At 39.8% G+C, this 18,291-nt stretch overlaps 1 protein-coding gene across 1 annotated transcript; it reads right to left on the bottom strand.

The window, feature by feature from the left end:
* Positions 1-8,522: 8,522 nt before the first annotated feature.
* On the bottom strand, positions 8,523-14,335 carry CUNH13orf42 (chromosome unknown C13orf42 homolog). The gene is made up of 3 exons (XM_087715168.1): positions 13,925-14,335; positions 11,224-11,368; positions 8,523-8,767 (listed from the first exon to the last, which is right to left on the bottom strand). The coding sequence occupies exons 1-3, from the start codon at positions 14,333-14,335 to the stop codon at positions 8,523-8,525; spliced, it is 801 nt and encodes a 266-aa protein (XP_087571294.1).
* Between the last annotated feature and the right edge of the window lie 3,956 nt (positions 14,336-18,291).

Raw genomic sequence — 18,291 nt, 5'->3', positions numbered from 1 at the left:
TGGATCTGTTCAGGTTATATGCAATTTTATTCCAATTTTCCTTTCACAGTGAGTTGTATGCAAGAACTCTCTCCTTCTGTTTATTTTCACATCCTTTGTCTTAAACAAACCCACTGCTGAAGCATATTAGTGATGTAAAAATATGTGTCATAGTCGAAAATGGCCATGGCATATATTGAAAGGTAATTAATTTCTACTTTAAAATAATTCAAAGGCAGGGGGAAAAAACATTTTTCATGTAAATGACCCTTCTATCCCTTGGCTACAATTGCTTCATTTCAGTATGAATTCAAGACAGTTCCATACATTACAATTATAATGAAAAGCAATAGCTCAGCCTTCCTCTGAGTATAACTCCCCAAATTCCTGGAAACATGCATGGCCCACTAGGAATTCTTTTAGTCTAGCCATCTATTACATTTCACCTCTTACAGGTAATTCTAGGACAGCAAGTCTCTCACAGATTCAATAAGAAAGAGGACAGGTTACAAAATTTTGGAAAATAGAAATGTATATCTTACCAGTGAGTTTATTATAGCAGGATCTACCTATCTGTACTGGTTCTGCAACAGAGTAAAACTAATCTATTCTGTCACATCAAAATACAAAAATATGTATATGTCTCTCTCTTGCTCCCTCCCTCCCTTCCCCCCTCTCTCTCCCTCCCTCCCTCCTCTCTCTCACACACAAACATTAAGCTATTTCAGTGCGTTTTTCCAGAAGAAAATGTACCTGGTAGGACAAAGCAAGGTAGCTATGTAAGGAGTCAAGATTCTCAATAAACTCCGTCAAATTTCCTCCTAGTGTCCGTAGCATTTTATCATATCCTGATGTTTTGCAGAAATTAAAGAAGTATTGCCCAAAAAGCTTCAACACTGCCTCCTCTGGCATTTCTGGATGGGAAGAAAAAAAGCAGATTCGGGAATAATGGCATGTATACCTGGGCACAACAGAAAGTATGTGCTTTTTCTCATGAACATGCTTTGCCTTCTCTTTCCATGATACCTTCCTTGATGTTGCCATAACAGCAAGACTTCATTCAGTTTCTCCAACCATGAAAATAATCTGCAAGTTAGGCGCATGACTAGCTTAAGAGGTGATTCACATCTACAATTGGATTCAAGGGCTCTTAAGAGCTGACTGGGGACTAGTGTTTTTTGAAGCCTTATTCCTGTCGGAAAATGGATCCCAAAAGAAATTGAAATCTTCAGCAACTGTTAATTTGATTCAAAGAAACAAGTCACATAATGTAAAAAGTATCTGTTGAGCAAAATGTATGTGCATCTATGCACTGTGTCAAATGAGTCTTGGGATGATTTCAGAAATTCAGTTTGATTAAATCGTCTTTAAATTTAATAGTTGCATTGAAACTTTACAAAGTCTAGCAGGCAGCTCTATTAAGACAATTGAGCTCATAACTGGGCACAAAACAAAAAGAATAATTTAGAAATCATATCATATGTTAATCCACAAGACAAACAAATCCTGCAATCAGTGAACCAAGAACAACGCATAGTTTCAAATTTTAATATAGTACTTGAAAACAAATCATAATTTATTCACTAGCCCTTTTCTCATATGTTACTAATATGAAAAGGAAGAAACCACATTACAGTTTGCTGTGATATGAGAGCAGCACAGACTGCAGTCATTTAAGCTCCTTTAAATTAATTTGTTTAATAGCATTGAACTCAGTCAATTAATTTTGTGGAAACAAAGGATTGGACTGCAGGACTCTTGAGGTTTAAAACGATGCCACGGCAGAATAGAAATATGCTGGAGGAAAAGAAATCAACTCAAAATGAATAACTTAAAAAGAAGAGAAAATATTTTAAAATGTAGCTACAATACAAAATGCAAAAGGATATTTTAAAAAATGAAAATCATTACTAAAATCTGTAAGAAAGGAAGTAAATATCTTTGTTATGGTCAACCACTGGAACTATATGCAATTATATAAGGCAATTAGAATAAAATGAATTAAACTGTGGAAATAAAACAAGGCTTTACGTGAAATCTAAAAGACACAAAACTACACATTTGTTAGACAAAAGGTTACAAACGTGCTAATGTACAAAATAAAGCAGGGTTAAAATACTTCAATTCTAGTTCAATTATTACAACTGTTATTATAGTTTTTAAGAGATAATTATAGGGAGATGTGCAAGAGCAGATAAGTATAAATTTATTCGGGATGACTGACTGAAGTATTGCTTAATACAGGCTTAAAATGATCAGCGTTTCAGAATTCTTCCTATCACATCTGTAAGTGGGAATAATATTATCTCTTGGCAAACAGCAAATTAAAACATGTAATTATCTCAGTACTTAGCATGTTGCAGGCTTCTTTGAGCAGCTTCACAGTCACAGAATCATCATACATTGTATATGTCATAAAAGTGTCTTCAGTTCCAGCCTGAGTTCTGTGACAATATGAAAGAAAAATTCTAACATGAAATGAAATAGGGAACACAATTTGCCACTTCGTTTGCCATATTTGGGTAAAGCAACACATTTTACCAACATTTAGAGTGTGAGATTCAACTGACTGAAAATAGGTAGTCCTCAACTTTAAAAAAGGTTAACCTAAAAGTTCCCCTCACACATATGTGCTAGTCATTCCTGATTCTAGGGGGTGGTGTTCATCTCTGTTTCAAAGCCGAAGAGCCAGTGCTGTCCAAAGACATCTCCGTGGTCATGTGGACGGCATGACTAAACGCTGAAGGCGTGCGTACCTTCCCACCAAAGGTGGTTCCTATTTTTCTACTTGCATTTTACTTGCTTTCAAACTGCTAGGTTGACAGAAGCTGGGACAAGTAACAGGAGCTCACTCCGTTATGCGGCGCTAGGGATTCAAACTGCCAAACTGCTGACCTTTCTGATTGACAAGCTCAGTATCTTAGCTACTGATCCCTTACACCACATCAACTTACAACAGTTCATTTACTGATCTTTACAACGCCACTGGAAAAAAAAATGACTTATGACCATTTTTCACGCTTACCACCTTTGTAGCAGCCCCATCATTTGATCATACTTCAGATGCTTGGCAACTGGTTCATACTTATGACCGTTGCTATGTCTCAACGTCATGTGATTCCCCTTTTGCTACAAGCAAAATCAATAGGGAAGCCACATTCCCTTAACAACCGTGTTACCAACTGAACAACTGCAGTGATTCGCTTAACAACTGTGACAAGAAAGGTCATAAAATGAGGCAAACTCACTTAACCAATGTCTCACTTAACAACCAACATTTTGGGCTCAATTGTGGTTGTACGTCAAGGGCTACTTGTACTCAGTTAACTGGGTAGAGATGTCTGAAAATCTTTTTTTAAAGTTAAATCCTTTAACCAAAAGCATTGCTATGCCCTGCTAGGTTTTGGAATTTAGTGGGGCAATCATAAAATCAGCTTAAATATCAAAGAGACTTGTAGCAATAGATAATAAATGAGTTGCGGCAGAAATGTTCGTGGATTATACCCTGCTCTTAACCTGAAGCACAGACTCTTGTCCTGAATGTACCCAACCCATCCTCTGGAATGCAGCTATCTCCTTGGTGCCATGGTCTTGCTTTAATGCTGTGAGGTTATAAATATTTACTTGAGCTTTTCCCATGTTTCTTCGCCAAATTTCTCGACCAGAAGGGACTTCAGGCAGGAGTTGATAAATCCATACTATAGAGAGAAAGAGAGAGAGATGGGGGGGGGGGAGGGAGAGAGGGAGAGAGAGAGAGAGAGAGAGAGAGAGAGAGAGAAGGTGGGGCAGAGAAATTCTCGTGAATGTCCTGTGTAAATATAACATTACATATGCATACTTTCCACTAAGTTGTGTTATTTTATGCTGAGTATTAACATTATGTGAGAAAGAGCTTCTTTCTAGCCATCCCCTCCCTCCAATTGCTTAATTTATTAATTATCCTGGTATCATTGCAGCCATGTGCCATTACCCAAAAAGACGACTTGGAAAGAAGACTTACCATGGCACCTTTATGTCACACTAAGCAGGACTGGTCTTCTTGGTGCAGGTGACCTACTCTTTCTAAAAGCTTGGAGACCCAGCATTTAAATACCAGGTGAATGTAGCTAGGAGGGTCCATAGGGAACTCTGTGTTGACTTCTACCTGTTAAATTTCAGTAGAGACTCTGAATGGGCATGGTTGGGGAAACTGAACTAATTGAATCCACTGGAGCATTGAAGCACATTTTGAAATCAAAATATGCTACTTTGCTGTTCCTGCTGTGATAATTCCGCACAGAAATCACAGAACATTTTGTAATAACAGAGTGGAATTGTGCAAGACATAATCGATAAAAGGTCGTGTCTGTTGTTGTAAAATCAACACGCACATTTTAACCTTCTTCAGAATCAACTTAACTACAACTTCCTTGTAGTTCAGTCCCAGAGAGTCCCAGAGAGTCTGCTGCAGAAAGAACAACATAGTTCCTCATATTTTGGTGGTGTGGCATACTTCGTCGTATCTGGAGACACAGCACAATCATAGCTCTGACTTCTGGGTCTCTGTTGATGATCTGCCAATCCTATTTCTCCCCCTCTGTTAATCTTTTATGTATTTATTTATTTATTTGGTCAGACATGTACGAGATAACAGGTATAAGTATAAACATGGACATGAACACAGGAAATGGGTACGAATAAATGGGGACAATAGGACAGGGACGGTAAGCATACTTGTGCTCTTATGCACACACCCTTTACGGACCTCTTAGGAAAAAGGGTGAGATCCACGCTAGACAGTTTAAGGTTGAAGCTGTGGGGGTTTGAGGCTGTAACAACAGAGTCAAATAGAGCATTCCAGGCATTGACAATTCTGTTGCTGAAGTCATATTTTCTGCAATCAAGTTTGGAATGGTTTACCTTGACTTTGTATCTATTGTTTGCTCGTGTATTATTGCTTATTTTTCCTTTTGCCGTTTCCTACCTTTCCTTGCATGTTCTCTTTCACAAAAGAAGAAAGAACTGCTGAAAGAACAATTTTATTTAGTGCCTTTTTCCATATGGAAACAATGGATAGAAACTAATCAAGAAGTGAAGCAACCTGGAATTGAGGAGAAACTTCAGTGAGAACAATTCACCAGTAGAACAGCTTGCCTTCAGAAGATGTGGGTGCTCCATCACTGGAGGTTCTATATTATTATTTGGAAGAGATTGGACAGTCACTTGTCTGAAATGGTATAGGGACTTCTGGTTGAACAGGGGGCTGGACTAGAAGACCTCCAAGCTCCCTTCCAACTCTATTCTGTTCTAGAGATCTCAGCAAATTCTAAGGTGCACCTTCATAGCTACCATCACATTTACTATCTCTTCTGACATTCACTGCCCCAGGCTTTGAGAGAAGTTGAAGAACTGAAGTTATGGTCCTCCTTACTACCTACTAAGCTACAACATCCTCCCCCCCCCCCCAATAAGCTGGTATGCTATGCAAAGCAAAACATCAGTCTCCAGTATAATCATCATTTCCAATAGATAGTCTTAACCCTACATCTGGATCCTACATGGAACAGATCAGCTGGATGGTTGCAGGCTGGTATTTTAGAATGATACTCACCAGTTCAGAGAAAGAGAAAGGTTAACCAGAAGCAGCAGGGGAAATCTCGCAGGAAGTCAGAGAGGCGATAGGGAACATTTTGGTATCTTGGTGCCGATACTGATTCTGTCTGTCTTTGGAGAGATTATGAGAATATAAAATCCCCAAATATTTTGTAAGAGCACTCGCAATAGGTTTGGAAATTTCCAGAATTGTTCAGCAGCTTGGCATCTTGAACTTCATGGCACAAAGCAAATTATTGCAGGGTTCATGAGTGTTAATTTGCAGGATCGAGAATTTGAAGGAGAGAAAATAATAAATGGAGAGTTGTCCATCCTTTGCTATACTTAATTATTCATTTCTAGTTTGTTTTCTTTCAAGGAGGTGAAATCTATGGCCCTTTAAATGTCTCTCAGGTCATTTTCCCCCTTAAAATCAAATTATCTATCATCTTTGGGGAAATCTATATAAGGCTTTGTTCCTACAGCAAATGGGACATCTGGGTATAGCTTTTACAAAACACTGGGGAACAATGCTGTTCTCAATATTCATAGTGTTGTTGTTGTTGTTGTGTGTGTGTGCACACATGTATCACTCGGCAACTGCAGTTTTCCTGACCTGATCATTTGTAAGAGCATGAAATTTAAGCTTCGTACAAGTTTTACAAAATGAAAAACAAACTAACAAACCAACTACAATTCTACTTGCCCACAGCCATAATCCACTTAGAGTAGAAATTTCTAATAACAGTAGTTACTCACATCATCAATTAATTTTTAAATCTACTTCCATTTTAAAAAGAGCAGCAGGTAGGCAAGGAAAAAAATTCTAGAGCCCTTTGATTGGATACTGGCCTGTTTAATGTTTTTTTTATATTTTAATGTTTTTATATATCTTAATGTGAGGCATACAGTGGCTCAGTGGCTAAGACGCTGAGCTTGTTGATCAGAAAGGTCATCAGTTTGGCAGTTCGAATCCCTAGTGCCACATAACGGAGTGAGCTCCCATTATTTGTCCCAGCTTCTGCCAACCTAGCAGTTCGAAAGCATGTAAAAATGCAAATAGAAAAATAGGAGCCACCTTTGGTGGAAAGGTAACAATTTTTAAATTAAATTTAATTAATTTTTTAAATTTTTTTTAAAATTTAATTTACTTTATTTGTATTCCGCCCTTTTCCCTGAAGGGACTCAGGGCGGCTCACAATTCAAGGGAAGGGGGGGAAAAATTACAAAACATAAAGACCATACACAGCTAAAAACACAACAATCATACCATTCGGAGTGGGGCTGCAAGTCTTTAGCCCCAGGCCTGTCGGAACAGCCAGGTTTTAAGGGCTATGCGGAAGGCCTGGAGGGTGGTGAGGGTACGAATCTCCATGGGGAGTTCGTTCCACAACGAACGTTAACTGTTCGTTAACAGCATTCCGTGTGCCTTGGGTGTTTAGTCATGCTGGCCACATGATCATTTTTCCCCTCAGCCTGGTCAGCTTTTTAATGCAATGCATGTTTTTATTGCTTTTTACCCTGTAATTTAAGAGAATCATTTGGCAAGTGAGCAGTTTTAGAAATCTGCTAAATACTCCCCCACCCCGAAACTCAACAGTTTTGGCAACAGCTAAGTGCACTGTATGTTTTTCACTCCACATATTGCCTTCTGTGGGAGATGAAAAAGTACTTATTTCCTCTAAGTACTTTAAATGTGGATGTTGGGTACAAGAATCATGTTCTTTGGTTTCTGTTTCTTGCTCTCCACCTGCTGTATAAATAGTGAATGCTGTGGCTTTTAAGTATTCTCCTTGAGAGACAAGCAAGGCATCCAGATTATAAATGAGGGCCATTGTTCAAAATTAAAATATTCAGGCTTTATTTTATTTAGAAGACCCACAATTTTTTTTCCCATTAGAAACATAAATTCTGGATGCACATTCCTAGATTACAGTGTTAACCTGAGTCCAGCCTAACAAACAAAGAATTTTAAAAATTAACGTAGAAACAATATTCACCAAAGTTGCATGACATGGATTTGTTTTATAATCTAACCTTTCACAGAGTAACACAAAATGTCCCTGGGGGGATCATGGCATTCATGCTAACATTTTCTGTATGGTATGGATAATCAACATTAGATATGCTACGGAAAGGGAAGAACAACGGAATGAGATAGTTTTCAGCGTGCCTCATGTTGCAGCTTACCTAGTTACCTAATGAACATATTTTCTGCCTGTTCACACAAGACACGGAATTATAAACCAATCGAACAGGTTGAACAACCTGCTATGCCATAAGGATTAACCTAGCTAAGCTTACTAACTTGTTTGAATGCGTGACCCGTCAAAACCGCGGTCCACAAAAGCGCGATCGACGAAAGCGCGCATTTGACGTCATCACAGCGCGACAAAAAAAAATAAAAATTGAAATAACAATAAAATTAAAGCAAGCCGATTCACATAAAGGTAAGGGTTAGGTTTAGGGTTAGGGTTAGGGTTAGGTTAAGAGTTAGGGTTAGGTTTAGAGCGTTAGGGTTACGTTTAGCGTTACGTTAAAGGTTAGCGTTAGGTTTAGCGTTAGGTTAAGGGTTAGGTTTAGGGTTAGATTTAGGCTTAGGTTAAGGGTTAGGGTTAGGGTTAGGTTTAGGGTTAGGTTGGGGGGGGTTAGGGTAAGGTTTTCGCTTTATTTTTACATTTTTCGATCACAGCGCGATGTTTTCGTCGCGCTGTGATGACGTCAAATGCGCACTTTCGTCGACCGTGATTTTGTCGTCCACGGTTGTGTGGTGGAACCGTTTGAATGCATTGATAAAGCCTTTACATAATGTATTGTGTCCACACAACAACAAAGGGGCCCCTGTGTAGGTAGAATGTAAAGTCTTGTCAGCTGTACATATTAAATAATTGCTACTGCTAACTTATTGCATAAAAATATCCTAACTAGCTGCTTCTGAAGAAAGACTCTCAGTCCGTGCATTGATTTCCATGTCAGTGCTGTTCTTTGAGGCACACTTTGGTTTTAAATTTCATTGTATTAAATGCTCCCTCTACAGCTTTAGGTAGATACATTGGATATCTCTGCAGTTTCTTTCTGGAGCTGAATGTTCTTTCTTGGCCTTTTCCTTTGGATTGGCTTGTAATCGCTTGTACTTGGCTGGTATCTTGGGAATATCTCCGAGGGGCACGAAGGATCCAGTTGGAATGTAAGCTGTGTTCTCTTGAACTAGAAACAACTGAAATATGGAACCAAACTTAGTATAAATGTATCTTTACAACAAGGACAACACAATATGTAGATGCCACTTAGGTTCTGCACACAGAAGGCTCCATGTTCAGCCTCCAGTATTTCTTGGCAAGATATTTAAGAAAGCGGCTGCTAGTAAAACAAGGCTAGATGGACCAATGATCTGGGTCAATAGAAAACCGCTTTCTATTTTTTCTGAACTAGGGATAGGCTAACTAGATCATAGGATCCAACTCCCTCACTATGCTCTAACTATGTCCCCCAAAGCACTAGAATCACTGGGTCACTGAAATTTAGTGCTAATAGGACTGAACAACTGTTTGTAAAGTTGTCAAAGTAAGAGTAGAAATGAGTAGGCCAAACCACAGTGAGGCAAAAAAAAAAATACACCCATTTCCATCTTTAAACCATTTGCAGCTCCCAAATCCATAGTATTATAGGTACATTCTAAAACTATTTTCTGGAATATTTATATAATATGGTCATCTGATATAACTCTATTTTCATGATTAATTTCTAGCTTAATTCACGCAAAGAGAGATAATAATGATTGTTTTCGAACATTTTAACTGATTATTTAAATTGGTATGTGGCAAGCATACAGTATACAGGACCAATACTGTATTTTATATTATGGAATAGGGAGAAATTAGACGGGGAATAACTAATGAAGTGGTTTTATGAGGGATGAAGAGACAGAAGCCACAAATAAATAAATCTGAAGCCCTGTGGACTGAAAGAAACAAAGGATCACACAGGTAGACCTAGACCTCGGATCAGAGGTGGGTTGCTCTCGGTTCGGCCTGGTTCGGCCAAACCGGTAGTGGAATTATGGCCTGGGTTACAAAAATCGGCAGCGACCCAAGCTAGCTATATCCCCAAACTGGTTCCCTGATCTATTATGCCATTGCCGGCATGTTTCTGCGCATGCTCAGAACAATATTTAGTCAACTACGCATGTGCCAGCAATGCTCAGCTGGGGCGCACACACAAATGGCACGCACAGCAAACAGGGGCTGACCAGTATAGGAACCCACCCCTGCCTTGGATAGACCATATTCTATTTTTTTAATGGGTTAGTCCAAATGGAGTAGTCTGCTTTTGCTCAACATTAAAGTGCTGGAATGGGACAGCACCCATTTAATTATTCTCCTCCATGCATCTGACTGGATACAGAAAGTTATCCTAAAATTCCTTATGCATTCAAAAACCAAAAATCTGGAACAAGGGTTGCAGGGAAGAAGAAAAGAAAAAGTTACAAAAATAGCCAAGTACTGCAAAATCGATAGGTAACAGGCATGTTATACTAATTATTTATTATTTTTAACTCAATCAGTATATTATCCATCAATCTTCCAAGCAAAAGTATGGAAAACCCATTCCTGAATGTTTTGTTTGGAAGAACAGCAGAGATGGAACTTTGTTCAGTTCCCAGCAGAAGCATAAGTATATACTTTGATGTACTGTATTTTTCGGAGTATAAGACGCACCGGAGTATAAGATACAGCAAGGTTTTGAAGAGGCAAATTTTTTAAAAAAGATTTTGCACTCTGCAAACCTCCCAAAAACGGCCCCATTTTTCATGAAAACAGGCCCGTTTCCCCCCCAAAAAAAGTGCATGGACAGCCTTTAGGAGGCTTGTGGAGTGCTCCGGGGGGGGGGGGACAAGCAAAAAACAGCCCGCTTTTCACAAAAACGGGCTGGTTTTTATCAATTTTGCCCTCACTCCACCCCCCAGGAGCACTCTGAAAGCCTCCTACAAGCTATTCATGGCCATTTTGGTGAAGGGGGTGGGGTTTGGGGAGCAAGAAAAGGCTGTATTCAGTGTATAAGACCCAGATTTTCAGCCTCTTTTTTGAGGGAAAAAGCTGCATCTTGTATTCCGAAAAACACGGTATCTATTATTTACTCTTACATCTATGTGTTGTGTTTTATATGAATCTAGGATGATAGCACTGGCGATAACACTTAGACTTTTATGCCACTTCATAGTGCTTTAGAGCCCTCTCTAAGCAGTTTACAGAGTCAGCATATTTCCTGGGGCCTCATTTTACTCACCTCGGAAGGATGGAAGGATGCGTCAACCTTGAGCCAGTGAGATTTGAACTGGCGAACTGCAGCTAACAGTCAGCTGAAGTAGCCCATAGTACTGCACTCTAACCACTGTGCCACCTCAGCTCATGATGCACCAGTTGAGGTCTTTCCTGGCCTAAGTAGCCCTGGAAGCATTCTCATCACTACACATTTAAGCTACCGTAACAAGCTTTATATGAGGCTACTCCTGAAGACAACTCCAAACAATTGCTAGTACAAAATGCAGCCGGCAAGGCATCAGTGGATGAGAGTTACTATGGTCATTTAACATTTTGAAAATTCAAATCTGATGGATGCTATTGCGTATTTATTCGAATGTTATTAATACTATTGAGATATGTATGTACTTACTATCAAAATCTACATCAACGTGTGGATGATCCCTCACAACTTTGTGAAGTCTTTCTGCCTCCAGTTTTGCAATAATTGAGTCGAAATAAGCAATTGCTTCAGTCACATCTGAATTGAGTTGTAAGCCATTTCTGTCTGCAGAGATCTGGATGGTGTGACAATGGTTCAATTAGAATAAACAAGCATTATAATTGCAACCCTCCCTCCAACTTTCATGGATACAAAATGTAGACTTTTCAGAAAACAAAGCAATAAGATGCTAAGAATCTATTTTTGCTAATTTGTCTTAGGCTCCATTTGAATTAGCTATTATGCTGCTTTTTGTAATATATGTGGATTATCTTTAGTGTTGTCTCTGGGTGTGTGCATATATAAGTAGATAAGCAAAAAAATATCATTTTCCAGGTCTATGTGTGTGCGCGCGCATTCCAAATAATACAGAACCATTCTTGATACTATCATTGGTTCACTGACAAATGCGCGCACGACAAAAGCGCGCCGACAAAAGCGCGGCGAGAAAACCATGACATCGAAATCATGGCCACAACAGCGCGCCGACAACAGCGCATCGTCAAAAGCACACCATCAACAAACAATGCGAAAACAAGGTAATAACCCTATCCCTAACCCTAACCCTAACCCTAACCCTAAACCTAACCCTAACCCTAAACCTAACCCTAACCCTAACCCTTACCTTAACCCTAACCCTGAACCTTAACCCTAACCCTGAACCTTAACCCTAACCCTTACCTTAACCCTAAGCGTGCTTTTGTGGGCGCGGTTTTGTCGGCGCGGTTTTGTCGTGCGCGCATTTGTCGGGTCACGACAATCATTATTGGCCTTATGATTCTTTTGCATCAAGGCCGATCTCAAATTATAACTACCAGGAAAAAGCAAGCAAATGAGAAAAAGTGGTTAGCTAAAAAATATTCAGAAAAAAACCCCAGGAAGCCAAATTTGATCAAAATAATGTTGAACTTTCCTTTTACTGAAGTACTGTAGGCCTTTTTGGTATTTTGGAATTCTACTCCATGAGCCACATTTAGTAAAGCAAGAAATGAAGAAAACTTACTTTTCAGAATATCTACCAAAAAAAAGGTTGCCTATTCCTAAGTCTTTTTTTATACGGTGTGACAAAAAGTCTATTGATTAGCTTTCTCACTTGAACCATTTGGAATCTTTGAAGAATTCTAATATCACTTGAGGGGAGGCGGTGGCTCAATGGCTAAGATGCTGAGCTTGTCGATCAGAAGGTCGGCAGTTCAGCGGTTCGAATCCCTAGTGCCACGTAATGGAGTAAGCTCCCATTACTTGTCCCAGCTTCTGCCAACCTAGCAGTTCGAAAGCACATAAAAAATGCAAGTTGAAATGTAGGGAACACTTTGGTGGGAAGATAACAATGTTCCGTGTCCCTTCGGCATTTTGTCATGCCGGCCACATGACCACAGAGATGTCTTGGGACAGCACTGGCTCTTCAACTTTGAAATGGAGATGAGCACCGCCCCCTAGAGTTGGGAACTACTAGCACATATGTGCAAGGGGAACCTTTAACTTTTTAATTTCACTTGATATCAAAGTATGTCTCTTATTGACATAAATTAAAATCTTAGCATCTTTGTTACGGGGAATGGATGCTGGTAAAGTTGTAATACAGATATGGAGAGAATTGCTGCACGGCTACTAACATCTTCAGAGTGATACATCCCCCACTTTTGCTAGCAAGTTCAAATGGTCATTCGTATTAGTATAAAAAAAAAGTGGTGGGCTATCCAACACAGTAAACAATGCATTAATTTACAGTTTTTATTTTTTTGAAGTGGAAACTGAGTGATTTCTGTGAGCAGTTAGCATGGCCATAAACAGACATATAGCTTAATACATAGAAGACAAACGTCTATGAAGATTCTCAGTCATCCAGGTCAGGGTTGTCTCAAAGGTGCTTTTTCAAGAGGCAAGTGAACTTTCTTGTTTTCCTTTGCAGACATTTCATTTCTCATCCAAGAAGCTTCTTCAGCTCTGACTTCCATTCTCCACCATCCAGTCAGAGTTGAAGAAGCTTCTTGGATGAGAAGCGAAACCTCTTCAAAGAAAAACAAGACAGTCCAGATGCCTCTTGAAAAAACACCTTTGGATAGAAGACAAACGTGTGAAGAAAAAGAGAAGGTTTATTCTCTTTCGTTTATTAAAAGAATGACATAAACATTTGTCAAAAGGAAACAAAACCTTCTTGTTGTTCCTTCCCAAAGGTTGAAGCTTGAGCTTCAGTTTCTTGAAATTAAAACTCCTCCAGTCATGGATTTAACCACCAGGGGATCTTCATTTTCAAACTGCTCATACTGTAGTGTGTGTGTGTGTGTGTGTGTGTGTGTGTGTGTGTGTTTTAATTGCTTTATTTTTCTGGTGAGAGAAGCAATTCTACCCCAATCAGTGGTAGCTTTTAAGCTTGTTTATGATTGGTGAGAACACACAAAGCCTGAAAAGTAAATGTCATTACTCTGAATATTATACGTGAATAGGCTGTGTTAGTGTGACAGACTATATGGAGTCTGACACTAAAGGTTGTTACAAAACATAAACTTACCACATTCCCAAACTCATCGTTCATCTCCTCACATGCAAGTTTATTTCATTCTTATTTCAATTCTCCAAACAGAGTGGTTGTAACATATTTTTATGTAAACTTGGGAGTAACATATCCTACCTTAGAAGTCATTTGGGGAGGAGAGGCTTGGGGTTTTGTTGTTGTTGCTGAAGATTTTGTAGGCAAAGGGTAAATGTCAGGCCCTCTGCCTAAGGCTTTCAAATCCTTGACACCCTCAATGTATTTTTTCCTCAGAGCTAACAAATCTTGTAAATATTGCAAACAGTCTTGCGTCTTTGAGTACATCCATGCCTTTTCTTCTTTCAGCTGGAGGCAGGCAACTGAATTAAGGCTGGTGGTACTTTTGCTTTTTTTCAGAGGTTCGGTTAACGTGTGCTCCTCATCTCGGAGAGCATACATAGAGGTGCTACGGATCAAACGAACTGCAGAGCCATCATAAGCTGGGATCCCATCAGATAAACCACTCCTGCTGGAGTTGGGATGAAATATGGAGTGTATTTTCCTGAACATAGTGTAGTTCCTTCTTCAGCTATTCCGTCTAACATTCAATCTCACTTCAGTTTGTCTTCTAATGGACATTTCTTGCCAATACAGGAAAAGGTTGCCCGTGTTGATTATGAACTGGGATCGGGTTTTCTTCTGCTTCAGACTTCCTTTGGCCCATTTCTTCATTTCTTTTCCAAACTTTGCCAAAGATGAAGGAATGCAATGTCATCAGTCTTATCTTTACGACGCCTGCATTTCGGCTCACCTAAAGGTTCTTATTTGCTTCTTTGTGCTGACCATGGTGCTGAAATAGTCTACCATTATAATGAAAAATATTTAGCACTTCTGAACTATGTCAGGAGGCTGCATAAAAGATGCTAACACATCAGTATCCGGTGCATTTCTAATCAATATTGGATAATATCCTGCAGAAGCTGGCAGCTAGAAGGGATTTTGTTTTCTCTGCTATGGCAACCGAAGCATGGTTACCGCTATCTGATAACACACACACGAGTGTTGAGAATAAAGCAAGCTAAGATCCATTACACTCAGCATGGAAGACTGGCCTTCAAATAAAACACATCTAATAATCTAAGATGGTTATTGTTGATCACTATAGGCACAGTTAATCTAATGCTGTAAGTGATAGATTTAATGTATTTTGTTTTCCTTGGGGGACTGAATATTCAGATGCCCGCCCGAAACCCAAGGTCTAAGAACTCACTATCCTTTTTTGCTTCTGAGAGAGTTCCCTGAGAGCTTTGGTTAAGCACATATGAAGCTGTAGTGCAGTGATGGGATTCAATTATTTTTATTACCAGTTCTGTGAGTGTGGCTTGGTGGGTGTGGCTTGGTGGGCATGGCAGGGGAAGAATACTGTAAATCTCCATTCCCACCCCACTCCAGGGGAACGTTATTGCAAAATCCCCATAGCTGGGACTCGGAAGACAGAGAATAGATGGGGGTGGGGCCAGTGAGAGGTGGTATTTACTAGTTCTCCAAACTACTCAAAATTTCTACTACTAGTTCTCCACAAGTGGTCAGAACCTGCTGAATATCACCTCTGAATTGTTTGTATTTTAAGAGAAGGGATAAATTACTAAAATGGTTTATACTCATGATGAAGAGGGAAGTAATTATAAATTTATAATTTAAATAAATTTAAATAAATTTAAATAAATTTAAATAAAACTTATAAATTTCCTTTCTTTAGTATATATTTTTTCTTTTTTTATTTTCTGCTACTGGTTCTCCAGAACTGGTTAGAACCTGCTGAATACCACCTCTGGTGTATTGTTTGGTGAGGGCTAATGAAACATAAAGAAATCCAGGGAAAAGAAGAATCAGAATTCTACCAGATATGGGATAAATGGTATAGGTGGATGGAGGAAAGAAAGAAAAATCAATGAAGGAATATAACAAAACTAAAAAAAATAATAGTTATGAGTAAAATAAGAGGGTTAAGAATGGTGAAATCCAAATGAAATACAATAGAAGTGTATTTTACATGTCTGTTAATAAGTATTTTTTTTGTAGTATTTTATTAGGATTTATAGGCCGCCCTTTTCCCTGAGGGGACTCAGGGCGGCTTACAATCATTAGGGAGGGGGTGCAATTCAAAATAAACAATATGTGAACAAAATAAAGTAATAAAAACACAACTTGCATTCAACATTCAACACTCGGGTGGGGCAAATTAGAGGCTTATCCCCAGGCCTGTTGGGATAGCCAGATCTTGAGGGCTGCGCGGAAGGCCTGGACGGTGGTGAGGGTGCGTATCTCGACGGGGAGATCGTTTTAAAAATCTTTTTTAAAAAAGAAAGAGATGTAAGATCTTGGTTGTGTGGTTTAGTGTTGTTTTTTTTTTAAATTCCAAATTATTAGTGTGAATATTTTACTTTTTTCCACTTTGAATGTTGAAAGTTCAGGCACTGACATTGCTTCAACTGCTGTTTTATTGCAAAGCTATTAGATTAGTAACTCACTTTGTATAAATAAATCCCAGATGATTATAACTCAAATGTAAGTGCATACTTGCAGATGAGTGGATAGGCAATGTGTTTGAAAAAAGAAAAAAAATCAAGTGTCTATACACGAAGTGGTCTAAGTCATGGGTGTCAAACTCAATTTCATTGAGGGCCGCATCAGGTTTGTTTTTGACCGCAGGGGACCGGGGGGGGGGAAAGCTGGGGTGGGCATGGTCAGCTCGACATCAGAGGTGAGTTCCTACCGGTTTGGACCGGTTCGGCTGAGTAGGTAATAATTCGGCCTGCAATGCCCCTAAACCGGTTCCATTGTTAGTGGTGCCGTTTTGATTTTCGGTGCTGCGCATGCGCAGAACAATCTTCATTGCAAAAATGTAATGTTTTCCCTTTTCTAACGTTGTGCGCATGCACAGATCTTTTTCAGTGCAAATGCGCTCCCCAAACTGGCAGTAATGCAGGCAGCAACTCACACTTGCTCGATATCACTCATGTCAGGGGCGCCTGTGGGGGCCCGAGCACTCTGCCAGTGAAAATGGGCTCCTGAGCTCTGATTTTGACACGACGGCCTCCTGCAACCCTCTGCCAGTGAAAACAGAGCATGGGAGGGCCACATACAGCTTTCCTGAGCTCCATTTTTGCTGACAGAGGCATCATACGCCAGTCATTCACTGTTTCCAGGCTGGCCCCATGGGTTAGGGCCAGATCTAAGCACACCCACAGGTCTGATCAGGCCTGCAAGCCTTGAATTTGATACCCCTGGTCTAAGTGATATAGGGATTTCTCAGATGTGATGGAACGCAATAGGATTGTATTCTTCGTTCCTTCTGAGTTTTCTCTTCTTGTCAAAAGTAGACACTGGAAAGTAGATACATACAAGAGCCTGTAGATAGGCATTCCATAGTTATCTAAGACTATGGTTGCATAATGGGACACGGTGGCTCTGTGGCTAAAATGCTGAGCTTGTCAATCAGAAAGGTCAGCAGTTCGGCGGTTCAAATCCCTAGCGCTGCATACTGGAGTAGCTCCCGTTACTTGTCCCAGGTTCTGCCAACCTAGCAGTTTGAAAGCATGTAAAAATGCAAGTAGAAAAATAGGAACCACCTTTGGTGGAAAGATAACAGTGTTTCGTGCACCTTCGGCATTTAGTCATGCCGGTCACATGACCACGGAGACGTCTTTGGACAGTGCTGGCTCTTTGGCTTTGAAACAGAGATGAGCAGCACCCCCTAGAGTCAGGAACGACTAACACGTATGTGCGACTTTACCTTTATGGTTGCATACAAGTTCCATTTTGGACCAAGTACCCCAGCAATTCACGAAAGCTGACTTCTCTCCGGGAATCACACACGTCCACAATTAATCCAGCTCAATTTACCTCTGTACCTGGCGGTTCTCTGTGCTACAGTGAGCAGACATCAGAAGCCTGTGCTTTAATTAGAACAGGATTAATTCAAGCTGACTGCCTCTCTGTGTGTAAATAGGGCGTTAGGGGTCAGAAAGTGCTAAGTACTTTTAAACGTCTCCTTGCATAATGTTAAAAGCTATCAGAAAAGGGATGACCTTTGTGTAAGCAAAAGAATTAAGGGGCAATTGTGAAGTCATTTGGTACCACTGAACTTAATCACTCTAGTTATGCAGAGCAACCATTGCTAATTATAGCTTGGTGCTGTAGCTGTCCAAGAGCCAGGCTGCTCCTGAAGAATTTTCTGTTTGGTGAGTTCAGAATTAGACCGAAGGATGACTAGTCTCTGGGTGTAATGTATTAACAAGGAATTAGGGGGGGAAAAACCTAATACAAAGCTTATTCAGTCCCTAATACTCAATGGGTGACTTCAGACCAATCGTAATGTCTCAGACAAACCTATTTATCAAGAAAGTTTTTATTATTATTATAGCTTTATTGATTAGTCTATAGCAGTGGTTCCCAAACTTGGCAACTTTAAGACTTGTGGACTTCCACTCCCAGAATTCTGCTGGCTGGAGAATTCTGGGAGT

The sequence above is a fragment of the Thamnophis sirtalis genome, unplaced genomic scaffold (genome assembly GCF_051295495.1).
Source record: "Thamnophis sirtalis isolate CommonGarterSnake01/CBP01778 unplaced genomic scaffold, rThaSir2_p1.2 scaffold_5, whole genome shotgun sequence".
NCBI lineage: Eukaryota > Metazoa > Chordata > Lepidosauria > Squamata > Natricidae > Thamnophis > Thamnophis sirtalis.
The sequence above is the reverse complement of the archived record's forward strand: the minus strand, read 5'-3'. Positions and strand labels throughout refer to the sequence as shown.